Raw genomic sequence first — 20184 nt, 5'->3', positions numbered from 1 at the left:
GGAGATGCTCCACAGACCCAGGCGCCCTCTGGGAAGGAAGGCAGGAGCAGGAGGGCCCCACCCAGGGTCCCAGGGGTGAGACCAGGCTGGCAGCTGCAGTGGAGGGCGGTTGAGCTATGAATGCGACCACAGCAGGGCAGTTGGCCAATGGCCCATTGGGAGACATCCCCAGGAGTAACAGCCATGGGCCTTGGAGAGAAGGTCCAGGCAGAGGACAGAGCTACTTGGGCCAGAAAGCACTGGGACAGCTACTGCCAGCAAGAAGGACCAGGGGCGCCTGCTGACTCTCCCCCGGGGAGCTCAAGCCTACAGGTCCTTTGATTCTGAGGGTGGATGAGGCCCGGGACAGGCCAGGTGGGCTGTGAGCCCCCCAGGGGCCAGAGCCCTGGCCCCAAGCAGTGCTGGCCCCTGCTGCTGCTGGGCTTGGCCATGGGCACCCATGGCCATCTGCCCCCAACGACAGCAGCACCACTGAGCAGGGGCCCAGGCCCTGGAGCCCCAGCCGAAAGCAACCCTCGGAGCCTCTGGGACAGGTAAGGGGCTTGAGTGAGTCATATGGGTGAGAGCAGAGAGGGTCTTTGCAGCCAGAATTGGGAATGGGACACAGAGTGACAGCAAGGGGTTCAAGGAAGAATCAGCGAGAAGAGGGGCAGCCTGGACAGACGCTGGCTTTATTTAAAGTGTTGACATTTTTCCAGGGTGTATTTGTATTAATTTTTATTTTTTAGTATTATATTAAAATATGATGATTTATCTGAAATACTGAGTTTTTGGCACTCTTTAAAACTTGCACCCAAGGCTAGTGCCTCAGTCACCTCACCCTGGCCTTCTGGGTGGGGAAGAAACAAGGAGGCAGCGGCAGGGAGTCCACAGGGGTGGTGGGTGCTGTCATCCCAGGGTGCCCAGACCTCCTCCTCTCAGCTGATGAGCCACCTGCTCGCCCTTTCCCTGCTGGCCAGATGCCACTCCCTGGAGCAGTAGGGCGCAGGCTCCAGTCGATACTTCTTCTTTGGGAGTGGCCTTCCTTGTTGTCCCCAGGTCACCAGACCCTTAGCCAAGGACTTCCAGGGCCACCTTCTGTGACTGACTCCCTAGGAACCCAAGACCACCCAAGGTGTAAGCCCTCCTTGGGGAAGTCCCTTTTGCTGAGTGACCCCAGGCCCCTCCTCTCTGTGTGTGGTAGGAAATTCTTGGACAAAGTGCCGAGCATCTGGGTCCATCTATGATAATGAGTGACACAACAGCACGTTCATTGTGGACACTAATCATTTTAGGGGCAGAACCTCTTTCAGCAGCCCCGTAAGGCAGAGCCCACTGTCATTCCCATTTTACAGATGAGGGTAAAGGTCCAGAGAGGTGAAGTGACCTGCTCAATGTCACGCAGCTGGTGTAGATGCTAACACTCAAGCCCGATGGCCTCCAGCTGTCCCCACTCCCATCTCCTAACGGGTGGGACTGACAAGCCTGCTTCTCCTCATCTCAGTTGCCTGTTCCACAAAGCAAGGGGTCTTAACTGAGCAAAGACCTTGTAGCCTGACACCCGCCCCAGGGATGCTGGGGTTGCCTTGGTGAAAGACTAGAATAGGATGAACTGATTTTGTTCGATACCAGCAGTCCAGTCAGGGAGGGTAGGTCAGCACCAATGGGTGTTGGGTGAGGACTGGCATCTTGGCGTTCAGCAGGGCCCAGGAAAACACAAGGAAAGATGGAGCCCCCATTAGGGTCAGGCCCTGTGCTGGGGGATCCCAGGGGAGCAAGGTTTGACCCCAACTCAAGGTCTAGTGGGAGAGGGGGCCGGATGAAGCAGCAGCCACACACAAGAACAATGACAAGGTGGTACAAGCACAGAAAGCGCAGGAAGCTCTCAGCCATCTGCAGGGCTGCAGTGAGTGGGTACAAGGGCCAAGATGGCCTGAAAGAAGGCTAAACAGGTAACCAGCCTCCAATCTGGAGGACCGATCCTCAGAGGACAGACTTCATCTGAGGGATCCCAGGGAATGTCTGCAAGGAAAGGACATGGCCAGACTTGGGTGGGTGAGGGTGGGAATCCAGACCTAGAGAGACTCTGCAGGGGTTGTGGCACTTTCCCAGGCAGAGTGGACAGACAGTTGGAGATTCAGGAAGAAGGGGGAACGGGAAAGGGAAGAGCCAGGATGACCCACCCAGTTTTTTTGTTAGACAGCTAAGAGAATGCTGTGAGTGCACCAGCATGTCCTGTATTTTAACAAAATGGTCCAAGAGAAGGGGTGGTCTGCAAGGCATTGGTCTCTCCCAAGGAGCTCCATTCATTTTTTGGGCCACTGAGGGATGGTGGGTCCAGACAGGATGGGCCTGAACCAAGGGAGTCATGTGCACTCTTGAGGACAGACCCCCTAGGCCATTTTTAGGAGCAGTAAAGTGGGAGGAGGGAGGATGCCCAAGCTGGTTTTACAGATGGAAGGCCGTTGGCCAGGGATGGGGTCTCTCCAGGCAAAGGGAGAGTGAGGTGTGTCAGGGAGTTGGGGAAGGGGAAAAGGAGGGGGGTGGCAGGCAATGGGGGTTTTTGTACCTGTGCTTTTTCCTGAAGACCTTGAGGGACTTAAGTAGGGAATACTCACAGTTGGACTCTTGTCTTGGAAAAATGGCTCTGGATTTTTCCACTCCAAATTAGAGGATCAGGGAGGGGGCTGTCCACACAACGACCAAGACCACCTGTAAAATTGGCAAGTGAATTTAAAGTGATGGTACCAGGGGCACCTAGGTGGCTCAGTTAGTTAAGTGCCAGACTCTGGATTTCACTCAGGTCATGATCTCAGTTAGTGAGTTGGAGGCCCCCATGGGGCTCTGGTGCTGATAGTGTGGAGCCTGTTTGGGATTCTCTCTCTATTCCTCTCTCTGCCCCTATCCTGCTTTCACATGTGGGTGCATTCCCTCTCTCTCTCTCTCTCAAAGTAAATAAATAAACTTTAAAAAAACTTTTAAAGTGATGGTACCAGAAGGTTGGCAGGGGAGGAATGGGCGCTCTCATGGATGGTCGGTGAGAGATGAAATTCTTGGAACAAATAACATCAATTGCCAAGATTCACAAAAAAATCTGCATTTCTTTTAATCAAGTAATTCCACTTCTAGAAATTTATCTTGAGGAAATAATCAGAACTTCTGCTAAATATTATAAGTGTGTTCATGGGGAGAAAGTGGAAACAACCTCATTGTCCAATGATAGACTATGGTATATCCAGGGAAGGGAATAATAAATTCATTCTATGTATACGTACAGTCTGTTTCTCCACCCCAACCCTCTCTCTGTGCCCCTCCCCCACTCACTCTCTGTCTCATCTCTCAAAAAAATAAAATAAAGACATAAAAACTTTAAAAAAAAGATTGACTTAAAAAAACATGGTAAAATATCACAACAAGGATATTGGCATCAATGCAGTTAAGGTACAGAACATTTCCCTCTCCATGGATTCCTCACCTTGCTCTTTTATAGCCACTCCCACTTCTGTCCCTTCCAAGCCCCTTCCTTACCTCATGGCAACTACTAGTTTGGCCTTTGCTTCTAATTTTGTCATTTCAATGTGTTCTATGAATGATTAGCTTTTTCACCCAGCATAATTTTCTGGATGTCCACTCAGATTGTTGGATGGATCATAGTTTGATGCTTTTCATAACTGAATAATAATATTCCAAGTACAGAACCTTTTAAGTCTGGCTTCTTTCATTCAGTATAATGCCTTTGCAGTTGACTCAGGTTATCCCATTTATCAATAGCTTTTTCCTTTCTATTGCTGAGAAGGATTCCACTTTAAATGTATTACATTTTGTTTAGCCATTCACCAGTACAGTATTGAATGGAAGGAGCGAAAATAGGCATTCTTGTCTTCTTCCTGACCTTAAGGGGAAACTACTCAGTCTCCCACCAGTGATATGATGTTCAATGTGGATTTTTTATAGATGGTCTTTATAAAGTTGAGGAAGTTCCCTTCTATTCCAAGTTTTTAACATGTTTTGTCATGAAACTGTGTTGAATTTTGTCAAATACTTTTCTGCATCAATTAAGATGATCATATGGCTTTCATCCTTCATTCCATTATTATGGTACATTCTACTGATTGGTTTTCTTAGGTTGAACCACCATTGCATTCCTGGGATGAACCCTCCTTGCTGTATGATTCTTTTTAATATGCTATTGGATTCACTTTTCTAGTATTTTGTTGAGCATTTTTGTTATTGTATTCATCAGGGATATTAGTTGGCAGGTTTCTTGTGATGTCTTAGTTCTGCTTTGGTATCAGGGTAATTCTGGACTCATAGAATGAGATGGAAGTGTTCTTTTCTATTTTTTGGAAGAGTTTGGGAGGGATTGGTGTTACCTTCTTTAAATATCTGTTACACACACAAAAATAAAAAATAAAAATTAAATAAATAAAAATATTTGGTAGGACTTTCTGGTGAAACCATCTAGTCCTGGGCTTTTCTTTGTGGGAATGTTTTTTGATTACCATTTTATTTTATTTTTATTATTTTTTTAAGTTAAAGAGAGAAACTCTTTTTTAAAAAGTTTTTAATGTTTTATTTATTTCTGAGAGAGAGAGAAACAGAGTCAGCCGGGGAGGGTTAAAGAGAAAGAGAGGGGAGACACAGAATCCGAGGCAGGATCCAGGCTCTGAGCTAGCTGTCACAGGGCTCAAACCCACGAACCGTGAGATCATGACCTGAGTCAGATGCTTAACCGACTGAGCCACCCAGGGGCCCCTTTGATTACCATTTTAATGTCTTTAGTTGTTATAGGCCCGTTCAGGTTTTCTAGTTCTTCTTGAGTCAGTTTTGGTAGGTGTCTTTCTAGGAATTTGTTCATTTCACCTAGGTTATCTGATTTGTTGGTATTCAGTTGTTCATATTATTTTCTTATAACCCTTTTCACTTTTTCATGGTGTGTAGTAAAGTTCCGACTTTCAGTTCTGACTTTAATAATTTAATTTGAGTCTTCTCTCTTTTGTATTTATCAGTCTAGTAATGGTTTCTCAGAGCTGTTAAACTTTGAAGAAGCAGCTTTTAGTTTTACTGATTTTCACTATTGTTTTCTATTCTTTAATTCATTTATTTCAACTCTACTTATTATTATTTCCTCCCTCTGTCAGCTTTGGAATTAACTTGCTCTTCTTTTTCTATTTCCTTAAGGTAGAGTTAAGTTATTGGTTTGAAATCTTACTTCTTTTTTTAAAAATGCTTATTTAGTTATTTTGAGGGGGGGGGGGAGATAGAGAGAATCCCAAGCAGGATCCGTGCTGTCAAAGCAGAGCCCCATGTTGGGCTCCATGCTGTGTGGAGCCTGCTTGGGATTCTCTCTTTCTCTCTCTCTGCCCTACTCATGCTTTCTCTCAAAATAAATAAATAAACATTTAAAAAATAAAATAGATATAGGTGAGCTTTAAATGTTTGTGTCTTTTGAGGAATTGGCCCATTTCATTTAAGTGGTGAGATTTACTAGTATAATGTTTTTTCTAATATTCCCTTCCTAGCATTTTAATGACTATAGGATCTTTAGTAACACCCCTCTTTTATTTCTTATATTGACAATTTGTCTTCTCTCATTTACTTACTCAGTATGGTTAGAGATTTATCAATTGTATTGATTTTTCAAGAATCAGATTTTTATCTTATTCGTTTTCTCTATGTTTCTCTGTTTTAGTTTCGTTGATTTCTGCTCTTCACTGTTTCTTCTACTTGGGGTTGATTTTATTATTTTTCTAGATTATTTTTTTATGTAAGGACTTACGACTCATTGAACCCATATATCACAATAGAGTCTTTAACCAGGAAAGCAACTTTACAGTGACAATGTATGGAAGTAGATTCACAACCACAGGCTCTAGTTACAGCTATATTAAGATCATACTTCCCAGAAACTGCCAGCCTGATAGAAAGAGTTGAATTGACAAGATTAAAACCCAGTGGATCTGGATGCCTGCTTTATCTTGCTTGGTAGAGGATCAGAGTGTATAGATGATTGTGATAGGAGGCATCTGCCCTATATATTAGGAAACAATCTGATCATACATATACTGAACTCCCCTTAATTTCTATCTTAGCATGTTCTTTTTTGATGTTTTTCTTTAAACCCAAGTTAGTTAATGTATAGTGTACTATTGGTTTCAGGAGTAGAATTTAGTGATTCATCAGTTACATATAACTCCCAGCGCTCATCCCAACAGGTGCCCTCCTTAATGCCCATCACCCATTTAGCCCACCCTCCAGCAACCCTCAATTTGTTCTCAGTATTGAGTCTCTTATGGTTTGCCTTCCTCTATGTTTTCATCTTATTTTTGTAAATTCTTAAGGGTGGAAGTTTAGAGAACTGAATCAGATGAAAAAGAAAATACAAAATATCAAAATTTATGGGACATTGCTGAAACAGTGCTTAGAGGGGAATATATATTATTAAAAACTTATAGAAGAAAAGAAGGAAAGTATCACATAAATTTTGTTTTAAAAATATGAATAATACACTTATTAATTTTTTAAGTAAATCCTACCCTCAATGTGGGGCTCAAACTCACAATCCTAAGATCAAGAGTTCCACGTTCTACCAGCTGAGCCAGCCAGGTACCCCAAGAATACATTTTTTTAAAAGACTGGAAGAAAATATAATTAACTGCTTATAATGTTTATCTATCCATAGTGGACTTACAAATAATTTTAAGTTTAACTTTCTTCTTTGATTTTCTTTATTTCTCAATCATCTCTTAAGATCATGTGTGTCTTATTTTGTCCTTATTATTATTATTTTATGTTTTATTTTATATTTGAGAGAGAGAGAGAAAAGCAGGAGAGGGACAGAGGGACACAGAACCTGAAGCAGGCTCCAGGCTCTGAGCCGTCAGCACAGAGCTCAATGTGGGGTTCGATCTCACAAGCAGTGAGATCATGACCTGAGCTGAAGTTGGACACCCAACCTACTGAGCCACCCCGGAGCCCCTTATTTTGTCTTTAAATATGATTTTTATTGTGTTAAGAGACACATAATATAAAATATACCAGTTTAATTATTTTAAAGTGTAGAGTTTGGTAGAATTAAATACACTCACTTTACTGGGCAGCCATCACCACTGTGCATTGCCACAACTCTTTGCAGCTTGTAAATCTGAAACTCTATACTTCTTTTTTTTTTTAATTACTCAATTTGAAAGAGAGCAATAATGAGGGAGGGGCAGGGATAGAAGGAGAGAGATAGGATCCCAAGCAGACTCTGTCAGCACAGAGCCTGATGAGAGGCTCAAACTCACAAACCGTGAGATCATAATCTGAGCTGAAATCAAGAGTCAGACACTTAACCGACTGAGTCACTCAGACACCCTGAAACTCTATACCCTTTAAACAAAAACTCCCCATTCTCCTCTCCCCCAGCCCTTGGAAACCATCATTCTACTTCTTGTTTTTATGATCTTGACTACTCTGAATATCTCATGTGGGTGGAATCATGCAGTATTTGAGCACAAGTGTTCCAATTTCTCCATGTCCTTAGCAACACTTGTTTTCTAATTTGTTTTTTCAATAGTAGCAATCCCAATGAGTGTGAGGTTATATCTCATTGTAGTCTTAATTTGTATTTACCTAATGATCAATAATACTGAGTGTCTCTCATGTGTTTATTGGCCATTTATGTATCTTTGGAGAAATGTCTGTTCAAGCCCTTTGCCCATTTTTGAATGGATTGTTTGGTTTTTTTCCTGCTGAGTTTTAGGAGTTCACTATATATTATGGATATTAATCTTTTATTAAAATATGATTTGCAAATGTTTTCTCCCATTCTGTGGGTTGACTTTTTACCCTGTGAATAGCGTCTTTTGTTGTACAAAATTTTGAAATTTTCATGAAGTCCAACTTGTCTAGTTTTTCTTTTGTTGTCTGTGCCTTCAGTGTCATATCTGAGAAATCATTGTCAATCTGATGTTATAAAGCTTTCATCCTCTGGCTTTTCTCCTAAGGGTTTTATTGATTTAGCTCTTATATTTATACCTTTCATCCATTTTGAGTTAATTTTGTATATGGTGTTAGGTAAGAGTCCAACTTCATTCTTTTGCCTGTGAATACTCATGTTTCCCAGCACTGTTTGTTAAAAAGACTGTCCTTTCCCCATTGAATGGCCTTGGCACCCTTGTCAAAAATCATTTGACTGTATGTGTGAGAGTGTATTTCTGGGCTCTTTGTTCTATTCCATAGGTCTGTATTTATGTCAATACCACACTGTCTTGATTACTGTAGCTTTATAGTAATTCTCAAAGCCTTGTAGTGTCTGTCATTCCTCCAGGTTTGTTCTTTCCTTTCAATATTGTGTTAGCTATTCTGAGTCCTTTGCCCCTCTATATAAACCTTAGGATCAGTTTGCCAATATCCACATAATAACTTGCCGGGAATTTGATTGGGATTGCATTGATCTATAGATCAAGTTGAGAAGAACTGACAGCTTGATAATATAGAGTCTTTCTATCCATGAACGTGGAATATTATTCCATTTATTTAGGTTTCTTTGATTTCTTTTATTAGAGTTTGTAGCTATCCTCATATAGATTTTGTAGGTGTTCTGTTAGATTTATACCTAAGTAGTCCTTTTGAAGGGGATGATAATGTAAATGGTACTGTTTATAATTTCAAATTCTGCTTGTCATTGCCAGTATATAGAAAAGTAATTGACTTGTATATTAATCTTGTATCTGTAACCTTGCTTTAATTGCTTATTAGCTCCAGTTTTTCTTTCAGTCAATTCTTTTGGTTTTCTATATAATCACATTATTTACAAAGACAGTTTTATTTCCTCTCTTCCAATATGCATACCTTTTATTTCCTTTTCTTGTCTTATTGCATTAGCTAGGACTTCCAACATGATATCGAAAAGTAGTGGTGAGAGAGGACATTCTTACCATGTTCTGACCTTATTAAGAAAGCTTCAAGTTCTTCACCATTAAATATGATGTTAACTGTAGGGGTTTTTTGTGGGTATTTTTTAGCAACTTGAGGAAATTCCCTTCTAGCCTTAGTTTACTGAAAATTTTTACCATAAATGGGTGTTAGGTTTTGTCAGATGCTTTTTTTCTGCATCTATTGATATGATCATGTGATTTTTTTTCTTCTTCAGTTTGTTGATATGATAGATTACATTAATGGATTTTTAAATTCCAAACCAGCTTTGTATGCCTGGGATACAGCTTGAAACCCCACTTGGTCATGGTGTATAATTCTTTTAATACATTCTTGGATTCAGTTGGCAAATACTTTGTTGGAGATTTTTGCATCTATTTTAATAAGAGATACTGTTCTGTAGTTTTCTTATAATGTCTTTGGTATTAGTGTAATGCTAGCCTTATAGAATGACTGAAATTGGTAAAATTTTATGCTTTGTATGTTTTACCACACATACACAAGAAGAAAGGAAGAAAGAGAGAGAGAGAGAAAGAGAGAGAGAAAGAGAGAAAGAGAGAAAGAAAGAAAGAAAGAAAGAAAGAAAGAAAGAAGAAAGGAAGGAAGGAAGGAAATGGCACTACATATAGCAGGAGAGATGGAGAGATAAATATTACATTTTAAATGTATTTAAATGTATTTTATTGCTCATTTATGCTATATATGTAATACTCTTCTAATTTTAAAACCAAAATCATATTGCATCTCAAAACCAACCACAGCTGACTGGACCAGTTTGTAAGGTGGAAAGCACTAGTCCAATCCTCTGGCAGAGATGTTTGCATGCAATGAGGCACTCAGGGATTTATTGGACACCTATTGCATGCAGTGTCACTGTCAGCACTGAGGATCAGGAGATGACCAGGGCAGCCTTGGAAAGGGGGATAATACTTAAGACCATGGGTGGAGTCTGCCTCAAACAGGGAGCTGGGAACAGGGACACCTCTAGGCTGTGGGCTCATCCAGGTGTGCCACAGCTTCTGGGAGGCTGGCTACCCAGCCCCACCTGCTACAGCCCTGTGCCCATCACAGGTTCCTGTTCTGGCCTGGCCCCCATGGGGCAGGCCCAAGGTGCTGGCCCAGTGGGTTTTGGTCCGAAAGTCGGTCACCCTGGCTTGTTTTCGGTGAAGGAACCCAGCTCACTGTCTTAGGTAAGTGGCTCTTACCATATTTCCCAACCTGTCCCACCCCTCTATTGTCTCAGGAAAGTTACTTTTCTCTGGGGGCTGCTTCCTGTCTGCCTCCCAGCCTTAAGGATTGACCCCTTAGCAAATCTGTGGGATCTGAGGGAGGTGGGTTGGTCTCAGGGAAACCAGCAGGAAGGACTTCAATGGTACAAGCATTTACCTTTAGAGTCTGACTGTTGAATGTGGCCAGGTCCTAGGGGCCTGGATTAGAGACATTGGTCCAAAAATGGAGACTCCTTCCCTTCTTCCAAGGCAGACACTTGTGTGGGGTCCAGAGACTGGTTCTGACTAAGGGCACTGGGGCAGCCTTGGAGAGAGTCATTTGGGGTCTTGGCCAAGGGCTTGATGCCCATCCAGGAGGTTGGGGACATGGCTGGGGATGTGACCTCAGCCTCCAGGAACACAGAGGGGCAACCCAAGGGGAGGTCCATGGGAGGGGGGACAAAGCAGTCTGGTTGGCTCTAGGCTGAAGTGCTTGGGGCCTCTGTGAGGCCATGAGGACACAAGGACACAGAGGCGTGAGTGATGCAGGCCGAGGTGACCAGAAGCACAGCCTTCCCAGGACATTGGTCAGAAAGGAGTAGGTCTTTAAGCACTCCGGTAGCTCAGTTGGTTAAGTGTTCAACATCAGCTCAGGTCATGAACTCACGGTTAGTGGGTTGGAACCCCGTGTCGGGCTCTGTGCTGACAGCTCAGATCCTGGAGCCCGCTTTGGATTTTGTGTCCCCCTCTTCCTCTGCCCCTCCCCCACTCACCCTTTGTCTCTCTCTGTCACAAATAAATAAACATTAAAAAGGAAAGGAAAGAAAGGAGCAGGTCCCATGGGCAGAGTTTCTTCTATCCCTGGAGCCCCATAATCCCAGGGCCCCAGGTGTCTCACCTGTCGAAGGGCTGGCCTCCTGACTTCCTCAAAGGCATGGTAGACTTAGGAGATGACCAAGTGGGGAGTGAGTGGGGGCTCAAAACTACACAGCTGCCTCTTAAAGTCAGGAGTCATCAGGATTGTGCTGGCAGGCTGGGTGGTAGACTGCAGTTCACAGGGGAAGTACTCAGATCCAGAAGAATGAAGTGATATGGGGGCCAGATCCTGGACTGAGGGGAAAACTGAGGCTGCAGATGCACCTTTCGCCCACCTGGGAGAGGTGACACAGAAGGGCTATTGAGAGCATGGGGCACTGCGTGTCATCCAGGGCTGGAGGGGAAAGGAGGGTCTCCTGGATGAACCAGCATGGCCACCATGGGAACAATCACAGAGACTGTAGATGGGGGAAGGGCTGCCCAAAGCCTGGACTCTCCCTGTGTCTCTCACCCTCTCCTCTGTCCACACAGGTCAGCGCAAGTCTGCACCTTCGGTTATGCTCTTTTTGCCTTTCTCTGAAGAGCTCAGAGCCAACAAGGCCATCCTGGTGTGCCTCATCAGTGACTTCCACCCCAGTACCTTGACAGTGACCTGGAAGGCAGATGGCACCCCCATCACCCAGGGTGTGGAGACCACCAAACCTTTCAAACAGAGCAACAATAAGTATGTGGCCAGCAGTTACCTTAGTCTGTCACCTGACAAGTGGAAATCTCACAGCAGTTTCACCTGTCAGGTCACGCATGAGGGGAGCACCGTGGAGAAGAGTGTGGTGCCAACACAGTGCCCTTAGGTGCCCGAGACCCCCACCCACCCAAGAGAGTGTGCTGTTGATGGACCTTCAAGAAGGTCTCTCATCCCACTAGGATCATCCAAGCCTTTTTCCTTGCACTCAATCAATGCTCAATAAAAAGTCCTTTATTCAATCAGAAATCATGCTCTCTGCTCACTGGGGTTTAACACTTTGTGTCCTGATCTCAACCATCTTGAAACACGAACACCATTCTTTTCATCCTGTGGAAAAGGAGTCATCAGAAGGCATCCTCATGTTTTTTTGAGGGGTAGTTTTACTCTCACCCAGAATTGCCAGAGAATATTCCAGAACAGGAGATATAAACAGCAGAACCAAGATAGACCATCCTCCGCCATGTCCGTATGCTTGCTTTTCTTGCATGGACCACATCATCCACCAGCAATACTGAAGTCCATGGACTCCTGGATAATGTCTGAGCTCCTCCCTGGACCTGGGGCCTCACTGTCTGGTATTAGCCCCCATCCTGAGATGTCCACTTTCCTTCCTTGAATGCCCCCTCTCGATGTCACCAGGCAGAGAATAGACGTGCTGAGGATGCTGGGAGGCAGGCCCGGGCAGGGTCCTGGGGGCAGGAGTTCTCGAGGGTGGAGGAGTGCTCAGTGCCAAAGGCAGGGAATAGGCAGGGCAAGGGCATGAATGCACATACTGAGCCCTGCTAGTGGGCTGGAGTGTCCAGAGCCCAGGAGAGGGGCAAGGATGGGGCCAAAGGAAGCAAGGTCAGGGGTAGAACTCCTGAAGGCCCCGGTCCTGACCAGATCTGTGGTTCCAAAAGGCAGCTGTACCCTGAGATATTATAGAGTGGCTGTATTATCCCCATACTAGCTATAAAACATGGAGACACATGTTATTCAGCTGAGCCACTCGGGAATTCTGTGAGGTCAACAGCCAGGATCATGGTCCTGTTTCACAGGTAGGAAAACTGAGGCTCAAAATTATTAACATGCCAAAGAGCAACACAGACTCATCTCCTGCACGTCTCAACTCCAGTCTGGGGCCTCCCATCTGACAGATGGGGAAACTGAGGCCAGCAGACGATGGGGCCTACCTGAACTCACACAGGGATGCTCACGTGGGGTGACCTCTCTCTACCATTCTGCAGCCCCAACTCCCTTTCAGGGGTGCAGAAAGGAAGCCCAAGAGTGGATGTCAGGGTGAGGCAGGGCTGCTGACTCCAGTAACGGTCCCTCTACCCCATGGGTGACTGGAGGGAAGGCCAGAAGGCAAAGGACCTGGGGGAGACTCTGTGGTAGGAGCCTAGACCCCAGGGTTGGGTGGGCCGGAATCCTCACCTACATGCAGCCCTTCTCAGCCCTTCTCACCCCTTGACCTTGGGTGACCTGCATCCCTTCTGTGGGCCTCAGTTTCCTCATCTGTACAAGGGGGAGATAACTAGTCTCTCCCCCACAGGGTGCATGTGGGGATTCAAGACTTTATCTGTGATGTGCCTGATCCACAGTGACCCTCACTAAGCCCCAGCTATTGGTGTCATCTCCTGGGCTCTTGCCCAGGGGATGCCTCTGATACGTTATATAACCATGAGCAAGTTGCTTCCCCTTTCTGGGCTCCAATGGTCCCCTCTGTTCAAGGACTGCTGGGTGAGAGGCTTCAAGGGCCAGCCTGCCAGAAAACTGGAGGATACATAAATAAAGGAATTTGGCATGGAGGCCCTGGGCCTGCAGGGGCAGTGAGGCATGAAGCTAAAGGGGGTTGGGCTAAGTGGCCTCCTCCCGTTCTAGTGGCCTTGCTGGCCACCCATGGGAACCCCCAAGCTAAAGTTAATCCTAACTTTGACCTAAACCAGAACTCAGGGTGATAAAAGGGGAGAAGAAAGGGGAAGAGAAACTGAGCCCATGGTCAGTGAGGCATGGGACAGGTGACAGAGCCAGGTGTGGCCCAGGAAGGGGACAGGCAGATTCAGGGCTATAGCTGGAGGTTTGTGTAGCTCACAGGAGATGGCAGCAGAGTCCTCTTCCTACGCTCAGCCCTCTCCTTGCCCCAGCCTGGGCCTGGTGCTGGCCCCTGGCTGCTTCCCTGAGCTCTGGCTTAGAATCCTGGAATGCTGGAGGGCGGACCTCTGAGTCTCTCACCTGCTTCTACCAGGACCCTCACTGAGTGCAGCCCCTTCCTGGGTCTGCAGACTCTTTATCTCATCCTCCACTCAGTACCTGGTAACTGCAAGGCTCCCAAGAAACAGTTTGAATGAGGGAAGGAAGGAAGAGATGGGTGAGTAGACAGATGTGTGCATGATTGATGGATGTGTGAGTTGATGGGTGGATGTGTAGATAGATGGATGGATAAGTAGATGAGTAAGTGTCTTGATGGGTTCATGGGTAGGTTAGTAATTGGATGGGTAAATGGGTGGACAGATAGTTGGGTGGGTGGATAGATTCTAACCATGAGAAACAGAGAAACTTGGCACCTGGTAGCTCTGTGCAAAGTGACTGAACCCAACCCTTGGGTGCTGATGCTGATGCTGACTTGAGTGTGAGCTTGGGGCCATCACCACCTTAACGCACTAGCAATGAGCAATCTCAAAAAGGAAATTAAGACAATCCCACTGACAATAACATCAGGAAGAATACAATTCTTAGGAACACATTTAACCAAGCAGGTGTGAGGTTGGTGCACTGAAATGGATTAAACATTGCTGAAAGAAATTTGAAAAGATCTAAATGAATGGAAAGATATTCCATCCCAAATGTTGGATTGGAGTCTTGTTATTGTTGAGATGGCAATACTTGCAAAGTGAACTGCAGGCTGAACGCAATCCCTGTCCAAATCCCAGTGGCCTTTTCCATTACAGAAATGGAAAAGCTGATCCTAAAATTAATATGGAAATACAAGCACCTTGAAGAGCCAAAAATATCTTGAGGGGTGCCTGGGTGGCTCAGTCAGTTGAACGTCCAACTTTTGATTTCAGGTCAGGTCATGATCCCTGTGGGATGGAGCCCTACGTTGGGCTCCATGCTGAACCCATGGGGCCTATATGGGATTCTCTGTCTGTCTGTCTGTCTCTCTCTCTCTGCCTCTCTCCAACACTCACGCTCTCTCTCTCTCTCTCTCTCTCTCTCAAACGAAAATTAAAAAAAAATATCTTGAGGAAGAAGAACAAAGTTGGAGAACTCACACTTTCCAATGTCAATACTTACTAAAAGCAACAGTCACCAAAACCCAGTACTAGGGTAAGAACAGGGATTGAAGCCATGGAATTGTGAGTCCAGAAATGGAACTACACACACCTGTTGAGTTTTTTTAAACACTTAATTTTTTTAGAGCAGTTTTAAGCTCACAGCAAAATTAAGAGGAAGGTGTGGAAATTTTCTGCTTACTGCCTGCCCCCCTCACATGCACAGCCTCCTCTATTATCAGTCTCCCCTTCCAGAGGGGTGCATGTGTCACAACTGATGCACCCACATTGACCAGTCATTATTGTCCAAAGCCTATAGTTTACATTACGGTTCACTTCTGGTATTGTGCCTTCAAAGGTTTGGAGTCAGCCAAAGGACCTGGAGAGGCTAATCTTGGGAGGAAAGATCCAGGCCTGGGAGATATTTCTCTCCTATCTTGGAGCCACCCCGACAGAAAGTAGTCTCTGGGGCCCCTAAACTTCAGGCTCAGGTGGAAGCAATAGAGTGTGGATGAGCTCAGCTCAACATAAGAGAAAATCACCTTACTGGTTTTGAGTTCTTTTTAAAATACAATTTATTCATCTCAGTCTTTAAAAATAACAACGGCTCACTCCAAATAACGTAGAAAGTACAGAAAAGTGAACAGGAGAAAAAAATTCACCTCTCCTACTTTACCCAGAAGAGCCACTGCTGATATTTTGATGTACTTCCTCTATTTTAACTGTAAACTAGAACAACCATAAAAAGTATACATAAAATGTATCTGTAAAGTGTAAAAAGTAGTAATTAAATCGGTCATGTGCCACCTATGAATCTGAACGTGACCAGGACCTCAGGAGCCCTCGCTTTAACCATCTCTATACTTTTCCCTGTAGTTTTATGTCCCCTGGGTGCCCTTGAATCAACTATTTTTCAGCTTTGCCTGTTTTTGAACCTCCTATAGATTCAATGAGACTGCATGTGTTTTCTCTCTCAACACTGAGTCTTTCATATCTATCCATGCTGATGAGGCTCCTTTTCACTGCCGGTGTGGAGAGCCAACACCTGGCTGTGTGCCCAGCCCTCGGTGACACTGGGTAGGTCAGCCCCCAGAGCCGCCTGCAACACCCTTGGAGTCCCAAGTGAGGGTTTCGCGGCTCTATTCTCATGGAACCCATTGTTTTGATTTGTTTTGTCTTTAAAAATGGAGACAGCTTAGTTTTTTCCTGATTACAAAGAGAAATACAAAGATTCTTTTAAAATAAAACAAAAGAAAAGTATAAAGAAATTGCCAGCACGGCCTGGAGATTGTGTTGATCGTATCTGGTGTATGCCCTTCCAGACTTGACCTTGCATTTCACATAGACAACAATGATAGATGATAGGTAGATAGATAGATGATAGATAGAGAGCTTTTTTGGGGGTCACTGAACAGCACACCCACACAGGGACCGGTAAACCTAGGCGTGCTTCACACTTGTGAGCCTGAGGTTCTAACGACACTCAGGCAGCCAGTCCTGGGTCCCACCGGTGCCACTGTTTCACACAAGATGAAGCCAACACCCCGGCCTCCTTCCCTTTGCACATGTCCCACCACTGACTTTGGGTTGACCGTCTTCACGTTGATCAAAGGTCATGCTTGTCTAAGGCTCTGGAAGCACGTTATAGACTGACTTCAGAAAGGCAGCACCCACCCCTCAGAGCCCTGAAGGCCCCCTGGAACCTAAGGAAGGGACAGCGTGGGCATGGACAGACAGGCACCTGAGGTCACTCCCCTTCTACCTGTCCCACCCTGACTCTTGCTCTGCTCTGAGGCAGGGGGCAGAGAGGGGCTCCTGGGCGCACCCACCACAGGGTGGCCCCTCTCCCAGGCCCCTCTCCCCAATGGTTGCTCTGTGTCTCCTTGGCAGCACTGAGCCTTAGGTGGGAGGAGAAGGCTCGGGGCTGTGAGCTCAGCTTCTGGCTGCTCTGGGGGTGCTGGGGGGGCGTAAGGGCTACGAATGGGGGGCTGTGGGCCGAGATCTGTGGTCTCTGCACATGTGGGGCTGTGGGAAGGCACGAGAGGCCCTGATGCTGGTCCCCACAGTCAGGGCCCTGGGAGGGATTTGGTCTCCTCTGCCCCACAACACACGGCCCATCAGTTTCCTTTTTTTTGCTATTTTTTTTTAATGTTTTATTTATTTCTAGGAGAGAGAGGGAGAGACAGCGTGAGCAGGGGAGGGTCAGAGAGAGAGGGAGTCACAGACCGAAACAGGCTCCAGGCTCTGAGCTGGCAGTCAGCACAGAGCCCGACGCGGGGCTCGAACCCACGAATCGCGAGATCATGACCTAAGCGAAAGTCGGACGCTTAACCGACTAAGCCACCCAGGCGCCCCATGGCCCATCAGTTTCTGATGCCAGAGACCCATGTCTGGCTTTCCTGGGGTGGCTGCCCTCGATATGGAGGTTGGAGGGGAGACCTCCAGCCCCAGCACCTCTAGAAACAGGGCCTGGGCCCCCCGCCTGGGAAGGGGTCTCAACCCCTTGGCTATCAGGCCCATCAGGGGCCCTAGCTGCCCCAGGAGCCAAAGGTGAGCTTGAAGAGGGGTCACTGGGACCTTAGAGCCTGGGCTCCACTCACTCAGCTTTGATAGGAGAAACTGAGGCCCACAGGGGGTGAAGGGCTTGCCCAGGTCACACTGTGAGCCTGGCTACCAGCCTCCAGGCCCAGTGCTCTCCCTCACACGGGGCTCACGTGTCTTTGGCCCTCAGGGGCCCCCTCTCTGCTGGGCTCCAGCCCTGTAACCTGTACTCTGAGACACAGCGTCGCTTCTGGGCTGTGGAGCTGAAGCACATTCAAGCACATCCTGGCTCAGCTGGCACTTGTCACTGTGCAAGTCAATAAAGGGAAAGCTCACTAAAGTGGACTTTGGAGGATAGAAGGGGAGGCTGGAAAAGAGAGCTTTCTTTTTTTTTTTTTTAATATTTTTAATGTTTTATTTATTCCTGAGAGAGACAGACAGCATGACCAGGGGAGGGTCAGAGAGAGAGGGAGATACAGAATCTGAAACAGGCTCTAGGCTCTGAGCTAGTGTCAGCACAGAGCCCGACACAGGACTCGCACCCACGAACTGTGAGATCATGACCTGAGCCGAAGTCAGATGCCCAACCGACTGAGCCACCCAGGTGCCCCGAAAGGGGAGCTTTCTTGTTCAATGTCAATTACAGGAAGAATGGTCAGTTACAGACCCCAACTGAAGAATCATCAACAGAAAAGAATGATCAATTACAGGCCCCCAAGGGATAAGATGTACCTTGAAACTTCTGTAATAAATCCACCACTTCTGCAACTCAGCCAATGAGAAACCCTCCTTACCCCCCTCTCCTGCCATCTCTCCTTCCAGCCCTGGGGGAGCCAAGTGAGCCCACTACCCGACACCCCACATCCCAGCTTCCTTCTGACGGGCCAGGCCCACACTCCTAGCACTGCCCCAGCACAAGCACCTCAGGTCCATGCCTGAAGAGAGGAGCTGGGGCCTGTCAGGAGCTGACGGCCAAGTGGTCAGGAGGTCACCCTGCATGGTGCAGAGGTCACCCACACAGGGATGTCACCATCTTACCCCTCTGTCCTCCATGGGCCACATGGTGTCCTGGCTACATTCCTGGCCAAGATATCCCTGTACGATGCTCTGTCACACATGCACAGACACACACACACATTCGGGTTCCCAGGATCCTCCCAGAGCCCCAAGGCTGGGGCTTCTCCCAGGGGAAGGGCTGGGACAGAGGAGCTTAGGGTCTCGAACCTCCATGTCCCCCATACAAAGGGTGCACACACCCCACATGAGGGAAGAAAGCATCTTGGGGAAGAGGAATTTCCAGACCAGAGGGCCCCTAAGAGGGGTCTCCTGATGCTAGACTGGGGGGGGACACAAAAATACCAAGAACACTGACATGGATGTGACACACTCACCACACATAAGCAACAAATCCTAACCTGTGGTCAACCAATTCTTTCTGTAAGAGAAGAAAAACAACTGGCCAAGCTAGATTTCTTGTTCCCACCTTTGTCCCCTAGTCCCGTATACCCCCTATTCCCGGAAGGAAACCCAGCATCACTCATTACACACATAGCTACTGATCTGCTCCGAAGCCTGGCATTGCTTTAGGCCCTGGAGACACGGCTTGCCGAGACCAAGTCCTGAAGCAAAGTTCCAGTGGGTGGCAGAGGCCAGAAGAAAGATGTTATGCTATAGTATGTGGTGTGATGTGTTCTTTAGAAAAATGGAGGAGTTAAGGGGGGAGAGTGGCAACTGTTAGCTTAGATGGATGGTGGGGAGAGGCTACCCCTGAAGGAAGTGAGAGGATCAGCCAGGGAAGATGCTTGGGGAAGAATGCTCCCTTGCAGAAGGAACAGCAAGTGCAAAGGTCCTGGGGAGGGATATGCCTGACAAATTTCAGGAACAGCGAGGAGGAGGCCAGTGTGGCCTGATACAAGGAAGGCTGGGAGGCAGGAGAGGGAGCCAGAGTGTCCCTGGGACCGTGCAGTTTATGCAGAGCACCTTGCATTTTGTTCTAAGTTTTCAAACGGACCCGAACATCATGTCAACATATCTTGTTCCTTCTAACTTCCCACGTGTAATCAACCAGGCTCTAACCACTGAGCTCAAGGTTCATGTGTGAAGAGACAGCACGGTACTAGCCATCCGGGTAGATGGAGGAACATTCGGGCAGGTCCCATTGCTCCTCCACAAGCACTGGTCCGGGGAACCCCTACGCATCTCTGGTGGACACAGCAGACCTGGAACTGCAGGCACGCAGGGCGTCTCTCTATTCCTGCAAACGCAGGGACACGGGTATCTACGTGTGGCACATGAATTTAGCCTTAGCCCTTCCATCTTGACCCAGAGTTTGCCTTCTGGGCCTGCACTCAGAGAGCTGCATGACTATCCTCAGGTGCAAGGAAAAAAAAAAACAAAACAAAAAACAAAGAAGACAAGGGTTAATGTTCCCTATTCATGGTTATTTATGACACAGTCTGCACACTCTGTCCTTGAGATAATGGCTATTCCCTTGAAACTCCCCAAAAGCCTAAACCATTCCTTGAAAATAACAAATGTCCTACATACCAGGATAAGGACAGCTCCCTTTATCACTTTGTAGCCTTTTTTTTTTTTTTTTAAATAACCAGTCTTTTCTGCTTCTGTACTGCCCACTTGCCTGCTGGCTCATTATAAAAAGCCCTAAGTCCTTGGACTCAGGCCGCACATTTAGAGTTCTGTGTTTGTGTGCGGTCCCGGCGGG

The 20184-nt window shown here is 46.5% G+C and overlaps 1 protein-coding gene across 1 annotated transcript; it reads left to right on the top strand.

Annotated features, from left to right (window-relative positions):
- Positions 1-253: 253 nt before the first annotated feature.
- Positions 254-11786, top strand: LOC144216469 (immunoglobulin lambda-like polypeptide 5). The gene is made up of 3 exons (XM_077745835.1): positions 254-533; positions 9970-10088; positions 11454-11786. The coding sequence occupies exons 1-3, from the start codon at positions 334-336 to the stop codon at positions 11771-11773; spliced, it is 639 nt and encodes a 212-aa protein (XP_077601961.1). The 5' UTR covers positions 254-333; the 3' UTR covers positions 11774-11786.
- The last annotated feature ends 8398 nt before the right edge of the window (positions 11787-20184 follow it).

Source organism: Crocuta crocuta, unplaced genomic scaffold (genome assembly GCF_008692635.1).
Source record: "Crocuta crocuta isolate KB4526 unplaced genomic scaffold, BGI_CrCroc_1.0 scaffold344, whole genome shotgun sequence".
Classification (NCBI taxonomy): domain Eukaryota; kingdom Metazoa; phylum Chordata; class Mammalia; order Carnivora; family Hyaenidae; genus Crocuta; species Crocuta crocuta.
This window is presented reverse-complemented; position numbering and strand designations above follow the sequence as displayed.